General features: G+C 41.2%; 1 protein-coding gene across 1 annotated transcript in view; it reads left to right on the top strand.

Annotated features, from left to right (window-relative positions):
- Positions 1 to 21,304, top strand: part of LOC134754541 (type II inositol 3,4-bisphosphate 4-phosphatase) — a 75,834-nt gene that overhangs the window by 29,044 nt on the left and 25,486 nt on the right. The window contains exons 5-10 of the mRNA XM_063690842.1: positions 5,251 to 5,412; positions 9,902 to 10,245; positions 12,143 to 12,330; positions 13,945 to 14,101; positions 15,341 to 15,534; positions 20,677 to 20,789. Coding sequence (XP_063546912.1) covers positions 5,251 to 5,412; positions 9,902 to 10,245; positions 12,143 to 12,330; positions 13,945 to 14,101; positions 15,341 to 15,534; positions 20,677 to 20,789 — 1,158 coding nt within the window. The remainder of the gene's footprint in view (positions 1 to 5,250; positions 5,413 to 9,901; positions 10,246 to 12,142; positions 12,331 to 13,944; positions 14,102 to 15,340; positions 15,535 to 20,676; positions 20,790 to 21,304) is intronic.

The raw sequence follows: 21,304 nt of genomic DNA, 5'->3' as shown, positions 1-21,304 counted from the left end.
AACTACGCCCTTCGCGACCTACTTTTTAACCGGCAACGTCGACTTTGCCGTCCATTTTTGAGAAAAATACAGTACCGGCCAATAATATATCACCTCTATGTTTTTACGGCATAATTTTTTTATGTTTGTGAGTGACTTCCACCTCACTGCTTTAGGTAGTCTAGTAGTATTCCTTTGTACGGGCGATGAGAAAAATTGGTCTCATGTAATTGTTTTTTCATAGAGGTTGTTTTTTATGTATTGTTAACTTCATTTTTTTACTAGAGGTTTTTTAGTAATATGCTCAGTATCCTATTGTAATTCACAGTATTTCATTAAAATATTCATCATAATTATATTTGTATAAAACTAGCTGTTGCCCGCGACTTCGTACGCGTGGATTTGTATGTTGGTGGTTATATAATTTTTTACATGAGCATATTAGAAGAGATATCAGTAGGGACGGTTAATCATTGGTTAATAATTATACAATGCATGAAATTTGTCTTTCACAAACTAAGAAGTTTCAAGCCCCTGAGCTAAAAAAATGTTCTCGATACTCACTCATGCCTCTCAGAAGATGTAAAAGTCCACAACTTTTTTTTTAATGTTCGCTCCCGATGCAAACTTTATTACTTAATAAAAACTTCAAAAACGGCGAAATCAGCTTTCGTCTATTTTAATATAATGCCCTTTTACCAAGTTTCAAGCTCCTACCTTAAAATAAAACTTGTACCACATATAAACTTACGTCCCCTTATTAACCCCCAGGGGTTGAAGTTCTAAGAACGTTGAAACAACTGTTTTTGTTATCTTAAACAATGATTTTCTAAGAAGTTTCAAAGTATTTGTAATTAATTTAAATTTTTAACCCCTTAAGACCCCTAACCCCTAAGAGATAAATATTTAAAAACGCTTCAATTCTTGTATTCTAATAATATGCCTTTACTCAAAGATTGATGTGTCGCACTCAAAAAAAAGGTTTGATCTCCATACATATTTTCAACCAATTTTTTACCACCTTGGGGAATGAATTTTCAAAAATTCTGAAATTAGTTATCTTCTCTTTTCATTAAATATCTTCCTACGAAGTTTCAAGTACCTGGCTTAAAATAAAATTAGGACCCCTACAAACTTTCAACCCCTTTAGGGGATGAATTTTAAAAAACCGGCCAAGTGCGAGTCGGACTCCTCGGTCGGAACCCTCCTTACTATTACGCAAAAAACGACAAAAATATCACGTTTGTTGTATGGGAGCCCCACTTAAATATTTATTTAATTCTGTTTCTAGTATTTGTTGTTATAGCGGCAACAGTAATATATCATCTGTGATAATTTCAACTGTCTAGCTATCACGGTTCATGAGATACAGCCTAGTGACAGACGGACAGACAGACAGACTGTGGAGTCTTAGTATTAGGGTCCCGTTTTTACCCTTTGGGTACGGAACCCTAAAAACGCTGAAATTACTTTTCTTGTATTCTAATAACATGAGTTTACACAAATATTCAAGTCCCGGCACTCAAAAAAATGTTTGACCTTCATACAAATTTTTAACCCCTTTGCACCACCTTAAGGGATGTATTTTCCAAAACGCTGAAATCAGTTTTCTTCTCTTTTAATGAAATACTTTTTTACGAAGTTTCAAAATTCATAGCTTAAAATAAAATTAGAACCCTATACAAACTTTCAACCCCTTTATAACCCTTTTAAGGGATGAATTTTAAAAATCTCTGAAATTACTTTTCTTTTATTCTAATAATATGCCATTATACAAAGATTTATACAGTCAAAATATATTTGATCTCCATACAAACTTTCAACCCCTTTTTCACCACCTTGGGGGATGTATTTTTAAAAACGCTGAAATTAGTTTACTTCTCTTTTAATAAAATGCTTTTTTACGAAGTTTTAAATTCCTAGCTTAAATAAAATTGGAACCCTATACAAACTTTCAACCCCTTTTTAACCCTGTTAGGGAATGAATTTAAAAAAAAACGCTGAAATTACTTTTCCTGTATTTTTTTTTTTAATTTATTGAATAAGGAAGCAAATTACAGTTTTTTAGATCATTACAAGACCCATCGTAGGCAAAACCTTATGGAGGTTTGTGTGCCGATGGGGAGTTCGAGAATAACATAAAGAAAAACAATATTATATCCTATATCTTATCATAAATATGATTCTTAGTATACATAGCTTGTGTCGTTAGTTTTTAATAAGTGCATTTTAACGACATTTTTTATATGTTTACCATTTAAATATTTAGCACAAACAACTTCTGGCAGATCATTCAATATTAATATTCTAATAATATACAAAGTTTCAAGTCCCGCAGTTGAAAATTTTTTGATCTACATACCAACTTTCAATACCTATTTCACCACCTTAGGGGATGAATTTTCAAAATCGCTGAAATTACTTTTCTTGTACTGTACTAATATGCCATTGTACAAAGATTTAAGTCCCGCACCCACAAAAATATTTGATTTCCATACAAACTTTCAACCCCTTTTTCACCACCTTGGGGGATGAATTTTTAAAAACACTGAAATTAGTTTTCTTGTTTTTTTTTTTAAATATAATACCTTTTTGCAGTTTCAAGTTCCTAGCTTAAAATAAAATTTGAACTCCAAGACAAACTTGCATCCCCTCTTTAACCCCCTTAGGGATGGAATTTCCAAAAACGCCGAATTACTTTTTTTTTGTAATCGGCTATTATGCCTTTCCAAGAAGTTTTAAAGCATTTGTAATGGATTCAAACTTTCAACCCCTTTTTAACCCTCTTACGGGATGAATTTTAGAAAACACTAAATTACTTTTCCTATATTCTAATAATATGCCCATACCATATACAAAGATTCAAGTCCCGCACTTGAAATTTTTTTTGATCTCCATACAAACTTTCAACCCCTTTTTCACCACTTTAGGGGATGAATTTTCAAAAACGCTGAAATTATTTTTCTTGTACTTTAATAATATATCTTTTCCCGCAGCTTCAAATTCCTAGCTTAAAATAAAAATTGAACCCCATACAAACTACCATTCCCTTTTCAACCCAATTAAGAGTTGAATTTCTTAAAATCCCTTCTTATTTCTTGTACACAATATAAATGTAACCTATTGTACAAAATTTCAACTTCAAAAGTCACTAAGTCAGTCACTGAAACTGAATACTAAATTTGTTGGTTTTCAATAAATAATAAAAATTATTAATAATATTTCTTTGTATAATTAATATAATTATTTAAACTGTTATAAAAAAGTTATTTTATTATAATTATATACTTATATGTAGCATGATTAGTATGTATTATAAACACATAAAAGCACTAGTTCTCATTATGTATTTAGGTATAGTAGGTACTTAATCGCGGTCGGCAAACTAAAACGATTTCAAAATAGTCATAAGTTTTTGAAATCTGCGCCCCCAAAGAATTTAAAAAAACTATTTGTTAACAAACAGGAAAATGAAATAAAACTATGAAAACGGATTATATCGCGTATATTGAATTTATAATACATCCCGACGTTTCGAACCCTTTACAGCGTTCGTGGTCAACGGGTGACTGCCGGTCGGGATGTATTATAAATTAAATATACGCGATATAATCCGTTTTCATAGTTTTATTTCATGAGTAACTATCGCGGTAACCGAAGACAATATTAAACAGGAAAATACTAACCAACATACAATAATTAAAAGATACCTATAAAATATTGAACACAAAAAAACAACATTCGTCACAGCAAAAGGATTCCTACTAAGCAATACGCTTCGCTTTTTCGAGCAAAGCATTGATAATCTGCCGGACTGCCGGTTACAAAGAATAAAACTCGTTTTAACTTGCTGCGACATTGTCAAATTAACCGGTTTATTGCGAACGAAATAAGAACTCAAGAACGAAATGCGAACGAATTGGTGTAAACCGTTCTCTCAAAAGAACTGTTCTTTAACCGGTAACCGCAAACGGAAACGAAATCCTTTTCGTTCCCGGGCGAATGAGCGATAACGGTTTGAGCATTGAGACCGGTTTCCGAGCCCTGGCAACAATCATTTGATGGAAATGTCGCTTTTCTTTCATTCAGAATACGGGTGTTTTTGTCATCAAATGAGGCATTTTCTATGAAAAGGGACCTTATTGTCGATGGCGATTACGCCGCACAGCAGCATCAGCTCAGGATTCTATTTTAAAATCCCTCGCTACTCTCGGGATTCTATTATAGAATCCTTCGCTTCGTTTGGGATTCAATTTTACGCCCTCGCCGTAAATATGTCATTTTGCTCCCTTGTGACACAATCTACTATTTATTTCCACCACAAACTGTACATATTAATTTATATGTAAGTACTTATAACATTATTATTTTGCGGCTGGAGTTTAAAACGGAACTTGTATAGATTCGTCAACTCCTTCTGTCCGTAAATCACATGTACTTGACTTGGCAACATGGCAACTTACACTTAAGATCGTTTAACGGGTCATTATAGGAAACATATTTTTTAAACGCTTAGGTGGTACGAATATTATGCCATAGCGCGTAAAAATTTAAACGCTTGGGCACTACGAGTGATATGCCGTAGCGGGTAGCAATTTAAACGCTTGGGCACTACGAGTGCTATGCCGTAGCGGGTAGCAATTTAAACGCTTGGGCGCTACGAGTACAATGCCGTAGCGCCTAGCAATTTAAACGTTTGGGCGCTACGAATGCTATAGCGTAGCGCGTAGCAATTTAAACGTTTGGGCGCTACTAGTGCTATTACGTAGCGCGTAGCAATTTAAACGTTTGGCCGCTGCTAGTGCTATGCCGTAGCGCTTAGGAATTTAAACGCTTGGGCGCTACGAGTGCTATGCCGTAGCGCGTAGCAATTTAAACGCTTGTGCGCTACTAGTGCTATGCCGTAGCGCGTAGCAATTTAAACGCTTGGGCGCTACGAGTGCCATGGCGTAGCGGGTAGCATTTCAGCTTGAGCAAAAAAATTTTAACCTCTACAGGAGGTAGATTCAAATTAACATTTTTTATAGTTTTGAACTGGTTTTGACACGACTTTGACCATCTACTTGGTGATGGCGCGCATCTCACGCACGACTTTCACTTTATTTCGAGTGCTGTTCAAGGTCGTATCAAAATAATAACGAAACAGCCGTTCCTCATCATCTCAGCCGATTCTCGCGAAATTTTGTGAGTTCGCTAATTATATAGAACTTCTGTCGATTCGGTTTGTGTTTTTTTTTCAAAATGGCGAATGTCAACTACTTTCTTTTACAGACGTGCAGCAATCCCTGCTTCTCAAAGACCATACTGTTCCGAGCGAGCGACGGTCTCGCCGGAGATGCGGTGGTACGCATAGTGGTCTACGACGTCAAGGAGAGGGTGTCGGAGACCACCGTGCCTATGGGATATACCTCGCTGACACTCGCTACTATACAGGTACTTGTAGTGGACTAAGACGTGAAGTGGTCTAAGACCAACGTGCAGCAATCCCTGCTTCTCAAAGACCATACTGTTCCTAGCAAGCGCCGGTCTCACCGGAGACGCGGTGGTACGCATAGTGGTCTACTACGTCAAGGAGAGGGTGTCGGAGACCACCGTGCCTATGGGATATACCTCGCTGACACTCGCTACTATACAGGTACTTGTAGTGGACTAAGACGTGAAGTGGTCTAAGACCAACGTGCAGCAATCCCTGCTTCTCAAAGACCATACTGTTCCTAGCAAGCGCCGGTCTCACCGGAGACGCGGTGGTACGCATAGTGTTCTACGACGTCAAGGAGAGAGTGTCGGAGACCACCGTGCCTATGGGATATACCTCGCTGACACTCGCTACTATACAGGTACTTGTAGTGGACTAAGACGTGAAGTGGTCTAAGACCAACGTGCAGCAATCCCTGCTTCTCAAAGACCATACTGTTCCTAGCAAGCGCCGGTCTCACCGGAGACGCGGTGGTACGCATAGTGGTCTACTACGTCAAGGAGAGGGTGTCGGAGACCACCGTGCCTATGGGATATACCTCGCTGACACTCGCTACTATACAGGTACTTGTAGTGGACTAAGACGTGAAGTGGTCTAAGACCAACGTGCAGCAATCCCTGCTTCTCAAAGACCATACTGTTCCTAGCAAGCGCCGGTCTCACCGGAGACGCGGTGGTACGCATAGTGGTCTACTACGTCAAGGAGAGGGTGTCGGAGACCACCGTGCCTATGGGATATACCTCGCTGACACTCGCTACTATACAGGTACTTGTAGTGGACTAAGACGTGAAGTGGTCTAAGACCAACGTGCAGCAATCTCTGCTTCTCAAAGACCATACTGTTCCTAGCAAGCGCCGGTCTCACCGGAGACGCGGTGGTACGCATAGTGTTCTACGACGTCAAGGAGAGAGTGTCGGAGACCACCGTGCCTATGGGCTATACCTCGCTGACACTCGCTACTATACAGGTAATTGTAGTCTTATATTGATTAAGACGTGAAGTGCAGCAATCCCTGCTTCTCAATTAATAAAATGTGGTATTTTCTATAAATAGGGACCTTATTGTCGATGGCGCTTACGCCGCACAGCGTCGCGCGGCATTGTATTTATATCGGAGCATCGTTTATAATGGCGTAAGCGCCATCGACAATAAGGTCCCTTTTTATAGAAAATACCAAGAAGTCATTTGTGCTACATAAATTTTAGTTATTAAGCCATTTTGTCGTTTGAATGCTATATAATGTTAAACGACTTCATTTCATTAGGTAAAGTATTATTTAAATGTTATAGAGATATACTAAGAAAAGATTTTTTACCTATTGGAGAGATTTAATGAAATTGAATACGCCCACGCAGCAGGCAAAGTTTTGTATTGGGATCAACAATTTATTGCAAAAACAAGTCTTAATTAACAATGTAATTTTCTTTCTTACTATTACTTTTTTAACATTGGAGAAAGGGTAAAAAATCTTGACTTGTCTTTATATAGAAATACTTTTACAAAAAAAGTAATTATACTAATTATGAGTGGATCAACGTTTTTTGTGTTTTTATTCTATCCTGTTGACCGAGGGATAATAGTGACATATTTTATTAGAAGAAATGATTACGTAATACGTTGTTTGTCAAAAATATGTTTACATTTTTACACCTCGCTCCTAAACGGCGAAAAATGAAAATATATCTTTGAACTTGACTACTAAATAACATGTTTAGTATGTTGCCCAACTGGGGAAGTACCTCCACCTTACAGAAAACCGCAGCCAAATAACACTAGACCCTACTCATAGTGTTGTGTTCCTGCCGGTGAGTAAGGTTGCCAGAGCTCAACGAGGGAGAGGAGTGTTAGGGTCGGCAACGTGCGTGTAATATCTCCGGTGTTGCAGGCGTCCATAGGCTACGGTAACTGCTTACCATCAGGCGGGCCGTATGCTTGATTGCCACCGACGTGGTATTAAAAAAAATGTAGTTATTGGCCTCAACTAACTAGAGCTGTAGAGGTCTGATTATTTAGGGCTTAAAAATGACTTGACGCGTATTGTCCCGCGAGCGACTCCACTGTAGGTACAGTCGAAGACAAAAATATCGATCCAGACAAATGGCTCAAAAATATGTGAACACGACTTTATTGTCTAAGGTGTAAGAGCGTACACATATTTTTGAAACTGGGAATGTATATATATTAATGCCCTTGGCTGTACGCCGCAGTTTGACAATGTCAAATATTATAAATTATAATGCCGAGCAAAATGTTTGATATACAGTGGAATCCGTTTATTATGACTCCGCTTATAGTGACCAACCGCTTACTATGACGTAATTACTGTGCGAAGTTTGGTTTTCATATAAAATTCTTTGTGACAAAGTAGAATAAAATTACTTCGCTTATAGTGACAAATCGCTTACTTCTTCTTCTTCCTCGCGTTATCCCGGCATTTTACCACGGCTCCTGGGAGCCTGGGGTCCGCTTGACAACTAATCCTAAGAATCGACGTAGGCACTAGTTTTTACGAAAGCGACTGCCATCTGACCTTTCAACCCAGAGGGGGAACTAGGCCTTGTTAGGATCAGTCCGGTTTCCTCACGATGTTTTCCTTCACCGAAAAGCGACTGGTAAATATCAAATGATATTTCGTACATAAGTTCCGAAAAACTCATTGGTACAAGCCGGGGTTTGAACCCGCGACCTCCGGATTGAAAGTCGCACGCTCTTACCGCTAGGCCACCAGCGCTTCGCTTACTAGCTGACAAATCGCTTACTATGGCCTATAAATCCTATTTTTATGAAATTTCGCTGTATTGCGTTGCCGTCCCCACGTCTTTTCCTGCGAGGAAGCTTGGTGCGCGTGTTAGAAGGGGTGAGATAATTTATATGATTTAGGTATATATTTAACTATATAGGCACTTAGGTATTTATAAATAAAACGTCAGAGCTTTTGGGCGGTCAAATACGAACTGGTTTATTCATCAAGCTGTAAGTAGAGTGAACCTGTTTGTTTACATTATGGGGTCGTGACGTCACACAACCACAGGGCGGCTATCACGCGCGTGGCGTGTTAGTTATTTTAGTTTTGGTTCTCGGTGACAAGTTGATAATTGGTACAAGGTTTATGAAACTCATCTGTCACAAAGGAATTTGAGATTAATTTGGGAAAAATAACAAAAATAAGAAGTTAATCAACTATGCTTTATTATGACATCCGCTTAGTATGACGTGTTTGTCACTTCCCTTCGATGTCGTAATAAGCGAATTTTACTGTATTTAGAATTTTATTCTAGCCAATAAAAATTTGATTGGCTAAAATTAAATTGAGCTATTAATATACATTTAACACATAGACGCCACCTGCGTTGACACGCTCGCGCCGTCCTACCTACAGGCGACCTCCGTCAAGGCGGGTGCTGCGGCCACAACGGCAGAACTAAACAAGCGGCGCAAATATGCTGTCCTCGGCGAGGGCTACATATTTGCGCCGTTCGGAGTCGAAACTCTGGGACCGTGGGGGCCCAGTTCCAAATCATTATTTAAGGATATTTCCGAGCGCCTTGTAGACGCCTCTGGTGACCAGAGGGCTGGCAGCTACTTCGGCCAGAGACTAAGTCTGGCCATCCAAAGAGGTAACGCTGCCAGTCTTCTGGGCACCATTACACATGATAGCGACCTGGGGAGCATTTTTTATGTATAAGTTTATTTTAAGTTTTATAAGTTTAGTTTAAGAGATTTGTTAGTTTATTTAATTTTAAATTTATTACATTATATATGTTACTTCTTCAAATAAACACTTTCACACTTTTTTTTAATAGCAGGAAGTTATTTATTGGGTAATATTCAAAGCGGGCGGGGTATATCTATGTAGAATCTTTCAGTGATGTGTCAGATAATTGACAGTCATATGTATTGGTTTTATAAGTCAAAAAGTACCGAGAGGTTCGTCTATACACGGTGGCTAGAAAATGAGTGCATTCCCATTGCCAGGGAGGTTTTGGGAAGTATTGGGAAGAGTATATTAATGATAAAGATGCATGGCCTTCTATAAGTAAATGAATAAATTATGAAATGTATTTGTATTGTATTTGAAATTTTAATTGTTGAATTTTGTATTTTGTAAGCTGTTATTTATTTTTTAATTTAGTTGAATGTACTTTTGACAATTCAGATTGAGATCGTAAAATCCTACTTGATTAAATGAAATTCTATTCTATTCTATTCTATTCTGAGCAACTTTTGCTATGGGGCCAACCCCGAAATCGCGAAAATAAATTTGGCTGTTTCGTACATTTTGGCTGGTCCATTTTCCATGGGAGGGTAAATATTTTTATCGCGATTACGTGGTTGGTTCCATAATAAAATAATTATAATCTCAAAACCTTCCTGGCAATGGGAATGCAGTTATTATTTAGCCAGCTTGTATAATGTTCTATTCTACAATACAATACTCTCCGACAGGATTCTCAACGTCTACGAGTGGCCTTATCAACTCGCGAGAACAAGACCGTCGGCTTCGTGACCATCAACGGCTGGAGTCTGGAACCCTCATACATCGGCAGCCCAATACACACCGACAAGACTGTAGACATTCACAAAATACAGTGCCACCGTCGCTCACAGTCCCTGCCGCCTCGGTTGGGCTTGAAGTTGAAGTTCCCGTCGTATGGGAACGTGCTGAAGCAGAACTTCGTGAACAGCCACCAAGTGACGTACAGGTTCCATTCGGGGCTGGGCGGGGATATCACGGTGCACGAGGTTATGGCTGAAGCCAAGATCTGCTTTCAACTGCCGGCTGAATTGCTGTAAGTAGCACCAGTATTCAATTTTTTTTATACCACTTTTTTTTTAAATGTGATATTCAGCAAACGAGCAGACGAGCCGCCTGATGGGAAGCAGTCATCGTCGCCCATGGACGTAAGCAACATCACAGGAGCCACTTAAGCATTGCCGACCCTTGAGAACCCTAAATACCCGCTTCTTGAAGAATACCATGTCGGTGGCTGAAGAATACCCGCTTCTTGAAGAATACCACGTCGGTGGCAATCAAGCATACGGCCCGCCTGATGGTAAGCAGTTACCGTAGCCTATGGACGCCTGCAACACCGGAGATATTACACGCGCGTTGCCGACCCTTTATAGTCACTTTATTTACCCATTCTTATTTATCGTTTAATCTTAAATAAATATTATGGGACATTCTTACACAGATTGACTAAGTCCCACAGTAAGCTAAGAAGGCTTGTGTTATGGGTACTCAGACAACGATATATATAATACACAAATATATACATCAATACATAGAAAACACCCAAGACTCAGGAACAAATATCTGTGCTCATCACACAAATAAATGCCCTTACCGGGATTCGAACCCAGGACCATCGGCTTCACAGGCAGGGTCACTACCAGTCGTCTTAAGTGCTCAATGAATGAATGAATAAAATTATTTAATCCAGAAAATATTTCCATATAAATATTCAATACTCCGTTTGATTATGTCATGTTCTTAATCTTTAAAAAAGCGTCAGTTAAAGATAAATTTACTGACTAGGCAAGCGATAGCGTCGAATCGCAACCAGAAATGTCAAGTTCCTATGAGTGTTAGTTGTTTATAGAGGGGCCGCTACACTTTATAGAGGGGCTGCTGCACTGTATAGAGGGGCTGCTACACTGTATAGAGGGGCTGCTACACTCTATAGAGGGGCTGCTACACTGTATAGAGGGGCTGCTACACTGTATAGAGGGGCTGCTACACTGTATAGAGGGGCTGCTACACTGTATAGAGGGGCTGCTACACTTTATAGAGGGGCTGCTACACTTTATAGAGGGGCTGCTGCACTGTATAGAGGGGCTGCTACACTGTATACATAGAGGGGCTGCTACACTGTATAGAGGGGATGTTGAATGTCAACTTTAGGCAGTCTTCTCCGAGACCACGGGGACAACGCTGTCCTCGAAACATCGGAGGTAGATATTAAACAATATATAATATTTAATTTGTACATCCTGTAAGTTTGTCTATCTGACCTGGCTATAGTTTTCCACTCATCTACTCGAAGGTTAGCTGGAAGAGATCCCTTATAGGGATAAGTTTGCCTTTGTACTTCCATTACTGTAATTTATTTTTGTAAACCTGTGTTGTGTACAATAGAATAGAATAGAATACTTTATTCGTAAACACACACACAGACAATAGACATACATTAAAAGAACATGAAAATAAAGTGTCACGAAATGGCCCCATCTCAGCATGCTGCTGGCGACTTCCAGCGCTGATCTTCCGATGAGACCATCAGGTGAGAATCACGGAAGGTAACAGACAAAAAGAAAGCAACATAAAAGAAAGAGACATAAAATATGGCGAAAAATAAAATTACACATCGTTTACACAAACTAATACAAAAAGAGATACAATATGACGACATAAGAACATAACATAAGTACATAACATTAAGTTACACGGATCAACCGACCGAACATGTGCCGGTCCGGTCGGACCATATCGTGGCGCGACATTAAGCGTGCATAACTAGCGCCAGTGGTGGCTACATGACATTAAATTCAATGACAATGACAGAATTGACAATAAAGTGATTACTACTACTAAACTTATTTTACGCGATCAAGTCCCGTCGTTGTGTCTTGTTTTGTCTTGCTTTGCTCTGTCATAAACCATGGCTTACAAGTGACTATTTTCAGGGACATGTACATCCAGCGCGAGAAAGAGTTACTGGAGCAGCTCCTCTCCGTGGGCGAGATCTGTGGGCACTGGCAGCACAAGCAGTTGGAGCTGGTCGGGGCACACGTGGCCCTGTTGAAGCACTACTGTCGGTGTCGACGGTGTTTGGCCAGTCCGGAGGCGCATTTCAAGCCGAGCGCCAAAAAAGGTAAAGTTCAATCAATCTTCAGGTAGTATGGCTCCATCGATACTGTCGATGATTTCGCCAACGTCAAAGTGGGATCCACGTGGGATCGAATTAATGTTTCTTGTTCTTGATTAAAACTTCAGCCAGTGTACGGTAAACAATAAAATTATGGGCCTCTAGGGCTCTAGCCAGACACGGTTAGACGTTGAAATACCAAATGCTCTTGGAGCACGACGTTGTTCGGTGGTTAAGGTAAAGTTGAATCATTCAAAATAAACGTTATCAAACCTGTCACGGTCGCCATGTGAGGTGGCGGGGTACGGCGGAGCTATCTTAATGGAAACATATTGTACAATAAAGTGATTTACTACTACTACTACTATATACTGTCTATTTTCCAAGCCGAGCGCCAAAAAAGGTACAGTTGAATCTTTCAATGCACTGCTTACCCTTAGAGATGGTCAAAGACGCCTAGAGACGGGTACCGCCGTGGCGAGGTGGCCTAGGGGTTCTTTAATATATGACATCTATTACAGTTTGAATTATTATTAGTTAAAGCGCTGGTGGCCTAGCGGTAAGAGCGTGAGACTTGCAATCCGAAGCTCACGGGTTCAGACCCCGGCTCGTACCAATGAGTTTTTCGGAACTTACGAAATATCATTTGATATTTACGGAACACCATAGCTGGTGCTGGCCGGGGTGCAGGTAGGCCAAAAAGGAGATGGCGGGACGACTTGGACGCATTTTATCCGGATTGGGGGGAAACTACAAACGACAGGATCGAGTGGAGGAAGCGAGGGGAGGCCTTTGCCCAGCAGTGGGACACTAAATTAGGCTAGTAAAAAAATTTACCAGTCTCTTTTCGGTGAAGGAAAACATCGTGAGGAAACCGGACTAATCCCAACAAGGACTAGTTTCCCCCCTGGGTTGGAAGGTCAGATGGCAGTTGCTTTCGTGAAACTAGTGCCTACTCCAATTCTTGGGATTAGTTGCCAAGCGGACCCCAGGCTCCCATGAGCCGTGGCAAAAAATGCCGGGACAACGCGAGGAAGATGATTACAGTTTGAATTATTCAAAATAAGCGTCATCAATTTAAAATGCTACCTAAAATGGGTAGCGTAGATAACTTAAAACATTTGTTCCTTAGTTGTAATGTAAATACTTAATTACTTTTCCGAGGAAATCTTTCAAGGATAAGAAAACATTAATTCAAAATATATGCTTGCTTTGGTCGAAGCGCACTTCAAATCTAACCTACTTTATTTATTTTTATTACGTTGTAAAAAGCCAGGGATGTACTTATTCCTGGCGTGGTCTTGGCTACTATACAATTTGAGTTAACAATCACACAAATTTGAGTCTTCCACAACCTTAAACAGAGTCGTTATTCCTTCATCCTTGTTCACAGCACAGAATAAGTAATAGTATTATCATACAGAATGGCCACGCCCCGCCCCGCCCCGACTTGAATTACCTCGCCCCGCGACAGCAGATTGACGGGCGGCCGTTTGCCGACCGCTCGGTACTAGTTTTAAGCAGCTTACACTATGACGCATGACGCGTGTACAGACGTGTCGTTCACACATAGAAACGCGTGATTGTTGATGTATAGCGTGTCCGTCCTGTGATTCACAGAGCACGCGAGCCTTGAGTTCGCGCCGATCAACCTGCACCTCCAGCGCATGTGGGTTCACAACGACACCCTCAACAAGTCCGGCTTCCACGACGTTATTACAGCTGGTGCATTCGCCGTGCATACTAATAAGAATGAACGCACAGGGGGACTTATACGGTGAGATATTTGCTATTTGGCAGGGTCGCCATGTGTACGACACTATCCATACGAATATTACAAATGGGTGAAATGATTGCTATTTGGCAGGGTCGCCATGTGTACGACACTAACCATGATGATGATGATGCTCTTCTGACCGATTTCGGCCACAGCGACTGTGCTCTGGAGTAGGCAATTTTTAATTCGCGTTATTAGCATGTAGCTGATCCGCTCTCTGGTGCGTCCTTAGGCGGCTCACGTACCCTATCTTCTTGCTAAATACTCGAGCGCATTTTGGGCACGTCAGCGCACCACCTACAAAGTTATACATTATCCGTACTAATATTATAAATGGGTGAAATGATTGTTATTTGGCAGGGTCGCCATGTGTACGATACTATCCATACTAATATAATAAATGGGTGAAATGATTGCTATTTGGCAGGGTCGCCATGTGTACGACACTATCCATACTAATATTATAAATGGGTGAAATGATTGCTATTTGGCAGGGTCGCCATGTGTACGACACTATCCATACTAATATTATAAATGGGTGAAATGATTGTTATTTGGCAGGGTCGCCATGTGTACGACACTATCCATACTAATATTATAAATGGGTGAAATGATTGCTATTTGGCAGGGTCGCCATGTGTACGACACTATCCATACTAATATTATAAATGCGAAAGTGTGTCTGTCTGTCTGTCAGAGTTGGGCGTTATTTAGATAATTTCTTGTCTAGATAATTATTTCAAATAAAATTATATTATTACAAATAGTGCGTTGACAAATTTTTTATTTAGATAAATTATCTAGATAAAGATAATAATCTAGATAGAAATGAAACTGATCTAGATAAATTCAAAATAACAAATGACGGATTATTTAGTTATTTCAAATAAAAGATGATTTAGTTATCTTCCCGGTTATTCGTAAATAGATAATTTTTGCCCAACTCTGCTGTCTGTTACCCTTCACGCTTAAACCGCTGATACGATTTAGTTGAAATTTGGCATAGAGATAGTTTGAGTCCCCGGGAAGGACATAGGATAGTTTTTATGTCGGAAATCATCCCTAAAGATAATGAAAAGGTGGATTTGAGATAATGAATTTCCTGATAATTTTAAGCATTAAACTATTAAACTTTATCTAGGCGCTACACTTACTTTAACTGCTGTAACTGATTCCACGCAGACGAAGTTGCGGGCAATAGCTAGTAATGTATATTAATTTGAGTTAATCGTTCCCCAGATTAGTCCAGCAAGCCAAAGACGTGAATAGCACGAAAGCCGCCATAGATTCAGCCACCGCCAACAAGATACAAGCGGAATATGACAACGTAGTGGCGATCAGGACGCTTCGGGACGATATAGCGGGTGGAGCCGCGCGCGTGTGCATGTATGTGCAGGCCGGGCGGGGGGAGGAGGCTACGGCGGTTGTCGAGGGTACGCAATAGATAATAACAAAGATAGATATAACTCCGTAATAGATGGATACAGTCTAAGAAAAAAAAAGTGCCTCTAAAATCAAGAAAATTTGATTCTCGTTCAGAGGGCGCTACTAGCTTTGGCCTACTGTCGTATAGATGGCGTTGACGGTTTCGTTTGTTATTTAACAAAATCATATAAAAATAATTAATGCAAATAAAAAAAGCATTTATCCACATTTAAATACATTTTAACGTATTTTTATAAATCTTCATTTTTAGTTTTAAAGTATGTCGATAGATGGCACCCAGGTAGCATTTATACGTCATTATGACGTCAGCGACGTCTTTATGGCGTCATAATGTCGTCACTGTTACGTCATTATGACGTCGCTGACGTCACTTTGCTACTTGGGCAGTCAATTTACAGTGGTTACAAATTTTACTATGACAGTACCGCTCTATCTTATTATATCCTCTTTGATAATAATTATAATAATAAATATCAAACATTTATTTAGCAAATAGGCCACAGGGGCACTTTTACATGTCAATTTTTACAAGCAATTAAATTAACCAAAAATTAAAAAAACAATTACGAATATGGAATCAATAAAATATTCATCATGTCAGCCGATAGACGTCCACTGCTGGACATAGGCCTCCCCCAAGGCTCGCCACTCCGACCGATCCTGTGCCGCTCGCAACCACCGAATTCCCGCGACTTTCACCAGGTCGTCGCTCCATCTCGTTGGAGGCCTACCGGCAGTTCGTCTTCCGGTACGCGGACGCCACTCCAGAACCTTCCGGCCCCACCGGCCATCAGTTCTGCGAGCAATGTGCCCCGCCCACTGCCACTTAAGGTTTGCAATTCTGCGAGCTATATCGGTGACCCTAGTTCTACTGCGGATATCATCATTTCTGACTCTATCACGCAGAGAAACCCCGAGCATAGCTCTCTCCATTGCCCTTTGCGTGACCTTGAGCCTTCTTATGAGGCCCATCGTTAGCGCCCACGTCTCAGATCCGTATGTCATCACTGGCAACACACACTGGTCAAAGACTTTTGACTTAAGACACTGCGGCAATTTGGACGAAAAGATACTGTGGAGCTTCCCGAACGCTGCCCAACCGAGTCGGATTCGACGAGTGACCTCTTTCTCGAAGTTGGACCTACCTAACTGGACTGTTTGTCCTAGGTATACATAATCGTCAACAACTTCGAGCGCAGAGCCTCCGATTAATACGGGAGTTGGCACAACATGGACGTTAGACATGATCTTCGTCTTGTCCATGTTCATTTTCAGACCAACTCGTTCAGATACTCTGCTGAGATCAGCGAGCATCGCACTGAGGTCCTCCATGGTCTCAGCCATGACTACGATATCATCGGCAAACCGAAGGTGAGTGATGTACTCGCCATTTACATTGATGCCTCGTCCTTTCCAGTCCAGAACCTTAAAGGCATCCTCCAATGCAGCGGTGAACAGCTTTGGGGAGATTACATCTCCTTGTCTGACTCCCCGCTGCAATGGAATAGGCTTCGAGCTCTGGCCCTGTAGTCGGACGGACATGGTGGCGTTTTCGTACAGACACTTCAGCACTTCGATATACCGGTAGTCGATTTGGCACCTTTGGAGAGACTGCAGCACAGCCCAAGTCTCGATCGAATCGAAGGCTTTCTCGTAGTCCACAAATGCAAGGCAAAGGGGGAGGTTATATTCCTCAGTCTTCTGTATAACCTGCCGCAACGCATGTATGTGGTCTACGGTACTATAGCCTTTACGGAAACCTGCTTGTTCGGGAGGCTGGAAGTCGTCAAACCTGCGTGCGAGACGGTTCGTGATGACTCTCGAAAACAGCTTGTAGACATGGCTCAGAAGTGAGATGGGTCTATAATTCTTCAGCAAGGTGTTATCACCTTTTTTGAAGAAGAGCACCACCACACTTCTGTTCCACGCTTGCGGCGTTTTTCCTTCGCGCATGACGGAACTAAACAGCGTCTGAAGGGCCTTAAGGACTGGTTTACCACCCGCCTTCAGGAGTTCGGCCGTAATTCCGTCATCACCTGGGGCTTTGCCATTCTTAAGTTGTTTGAGAGCCATACTAATCTCGTACAGGCTGACGTCCGGGATATCTTCGGTATAGTGTCGAGTTAGTCTAGCTCTAGGGTCTCTAGCTAGATCCACGACGGGTGCTCGGGTTGTTGTGTATAACTGTCCATAGAACTTCTCGACTTCTCCCAAGAGCTCAGGTTTGGATGAGATGATCCTGCCGTCGTCGGTCTTCAGTTTTGTCAGTTGGCTTTGGCAAATAGACAGATCTCTGGCAAACACCTTCGAGCCTCTGTTGCGCTTGATAGCCTCTTCAATACTGTTAGTATTGAATCGGCGTATATCTCGCTTCAGAGACTTCGAGATCCGTCCGTTGAGCTGCCTATAACGACAAACGTCACCTGACGACTGCAGAATCATCTCACGCCTCACCTCCATGAGCTTGAGAGTGGAGTCCGAGAGTTTCTTGGTTCTTGTACGACGAGTCTTGAAGAACTTGGACCCGACCGTATGAACAGCTTCCACAAACCCGTCGTTGTAATCGTCCAGGTCGCTAGCTAGGCATTCGAACCGGTTTTGAAGTTCGAGCTGAAAGCTCTCGGGGTTTTGGAGCTGGGCCGGTGCCGGGCGGAGCGTAGACTTTATCAGTCGAGATCTCTCAAGCCTAAATTGAATATTCAGTGTGCCTCTTACCATACGGTGATCGCTCCCGGTTTTGACCGAATTGATCACAGAAACATCACTGAATATTTGCTTCTTCGTCGACATGATAAAGTCGATCTCATTCCTTGTTGCACCGTCAGGGCTCACCCAGGTCCACTTCCTGTGCTCACGTTTCCTGAAGAAGGAGTTCATCATATAGAGTCCTTCCTTCTCCATGAAACCAGCCAGTAGGTGGCCCCGGTGATTCCTACGCCCCACTCCAAATTGCCCCACTCTCAGCTCTTCACCGTCTCGTTTGCCCAGCTTAGCGTTGAAGTCCCCCATAACAACTGTGAAGTGAGTTTTGGAGCTATGCATGGCTCTGGAGATATCCTCATACATAGCCTCCACCTCATCGTCGGAGTGTGTCGAGGTCGGTGCGTAGACTTGTATGACCTTCAACGAATAACGTTGGGTCATTCTGAGTACAAGGCACGTTACCCTGTTCGACACACTCTCGATCTTCACCACGTTGTTTACGAGGGACTTGTGGACGATAAACCCGACACCTCCCTGGGACCGTTGTTCGCCCTCCCGGAAATAGAGCAAGTTGCCGGAATTCAGAGTTATCATGTCCTCCCCCTCTCTACGGACTTCCGATAACCCTATGATTCCCCAACGTAACCTGCTTAATTCTTCCTCCAGTTCTAATAACTTTTCGTCGGTCCGCAGCGTACGGCAGTTGTATGTTGCCAGGGCCAAGGGTCGTCGGTTATGGTAGCCGGGCCTCTGCCGGTGATTCACTGTAGCACCCCCTGCCCCGCCATTACCCTGGCCGCTACCGGAGCCAGGAATAGCGGGGCTGCCGGGGACTAGGGGTCTGGGTTTTATTTGTGTCTGCATTATTTTGTTTTTGTTTTTATCCCTTGGGGGGGATTGCCGTAGTCGCCACGCTTGGCAGGCGGGTTGGCGACCGCAGTTTGATAGAGGTAGTTCTCGGAGGACGCTGCTGCCCATCCACCGGATTTCCTTCAGTCGCCTCTTACGACACCCACGGAAAGAGAGGGGGGGGGTGGTGCTATTCTTACCCGGCACCACACGGGTATAATAAAATAAAATATAATATAAGTATAATAAAATATTACATTTTTATATTATAATAATAATTATATTGTACGTCGGGATGTATTATAAATTCAATATACGCGATATAATCAGTTTTCATAGTTTTATATCATAACTAAACTCTCGTTTGCAATATTATTATGCCCCGAGTTACACACAATGTTTTTCAACACACTTGCGATACAAAAATGAAGTATAAAGACAAAAACCTGTTAATTATAATACTAGAAACTTCATAACCCTAGGGAAAACGCTTTTTCTATAGTTCCCGCTAAGCCTGCGTGCAATTCCACATTTACTGAGTGAGTGTGATGAAATAGTTGTTTGTTCTACAAGGGGGCAAACTCGAGCACGCGAAAGACTCCAAAATTGAACCGAGTTCGAAAAACGGAATCTAGAGCGTTGCGAGGGTTTCAAGGCACGAGGGTTAAACAAATTTTGCCACCGAGTGAAACATTAAATTTTTCACCACACAAACACAAGGAAAATACTTACTGTAAAATATCAAACAAAATCAAAGCTAATCGATTCAAAATGAATGTTATTAAATATTTATTATTCAAAAGCATCATTTAAAAGTCAATTTCTACCAGCCAACATAAGGAAACAACTCATAATTTGCATCTGATTACTTTGGTAGCAAAGTGACGTCATAAAGACGTCATTATTGAAATTGAAATATTTATTGCAGACCGTGGTCCATAGTGTGTTAGTATAGGTACAATTAATATTTACATGTAGGTAACATAGGTAATTAAATTATGGTTAGTTATTACATAGGAAACAAAACAAAACAATTACATAACAATTACAAAAAATATTAAAGTTACACAACATAAAATTACATCCTAGACTGGGTAGGCGCTCTAACATGTAGCTCCATCCAGTGCTTCTGAAAAGGACAGTCTAGCCTATTGCTCACTACGGTCAGGATGCCATTGGTACCGCCACGAACACGCTGAGCCAGGGATGCGAATTATGACGCCATTATGATGTCGCTGACGACATAATGACGTATAATAGCTACCTGGGTTCCCACATGTGAATAAAATACAACTTTTTTTTATTTTTTTATTTATTATTTTACTGGACCTTTATCATCCATCCATCCTTTATTGTTGTCCATCTTTACAGATGATTTAGGCAGCATCCATGAGTTGTGTTGTCTAGCGACATCGTCGCACTTGTCCGGTTTTTCAATAATCATGAGAGCCTGTACCAGCTGGTGCGGTAAAAAAAATATATAATTCCAAATTGTTAGGATCGACCACTACGCTTACCACCAAGTCAATAAAAAGCTTGTAAAAATATATATAAATATAAAATGTTATTGTTTACAGATATAAAGAGCAAAGTAAAGAATATGATCACTCTATGGGACCCGAACGCTATAGAGGAATCACTCTCAGTCATCGGCTGGCCTCAGAAAATCAGCAACGAGTCAGAAATACAGGTACCTACATAACCATAAGCACCACTTGCACCCCACTAATCCGGGGTAAAACGGTTAAACAGTTAACCCAGTGTCACGTTGTACTGGTAACCATCACTGACATAATATGTATAGACGAGTTGTCGAGAACTAATTGTGTCCGCGAGGTGTCCGCCATTTTTTGCGTTTGACGTCTGTCACTAAGCTAAAGAATAAGCGCAGTTAGCCAGTAGCAATTTGGCAGAATTGCGCTTAATTGCGCGGTAGCCACAAAGAAAAGAGTGAAGTGAAATGAAGCCAGTAGCAATGAAGTTCAAGTTGAGGTGCGGAAACATTTTCTTCGAGAGGCAATGGGGTCACTATCAAATTTACCTTATCGCTAAAGGACAATATAGCTGAAATGTCTGGATTGTGTTATGTCTTTGTAACTACAAAGACATGAATGCTAAATGCCTCTTTGGCAACACGTCTGGATCTTAGAACGTAACAATTTAAAATGATCTAGCAGCAAAACATCTTTATCTTTGAATGTCTTT

The sequence above is a fragment of the Cydia strobilella genome, chromosome Z (assembly GCF_947568885.1).
Source record: "Cydia strobilella chromosome Z, ilCydStro3.1, whole genome shotgun sequence".
NCBI classification, from domain to species: domain Eukaryota; kingdom Metazoa; phylum Arthropoda; class Insecta; order Lepidoptera; family Tortricidae; genus Cydia; species Cydia strobilella.
The sequence above is the reverse complement of the archived record's forward strand: the minus strand, read 5'-3'. Positions and strand labels throughout refer to the sequence as shown.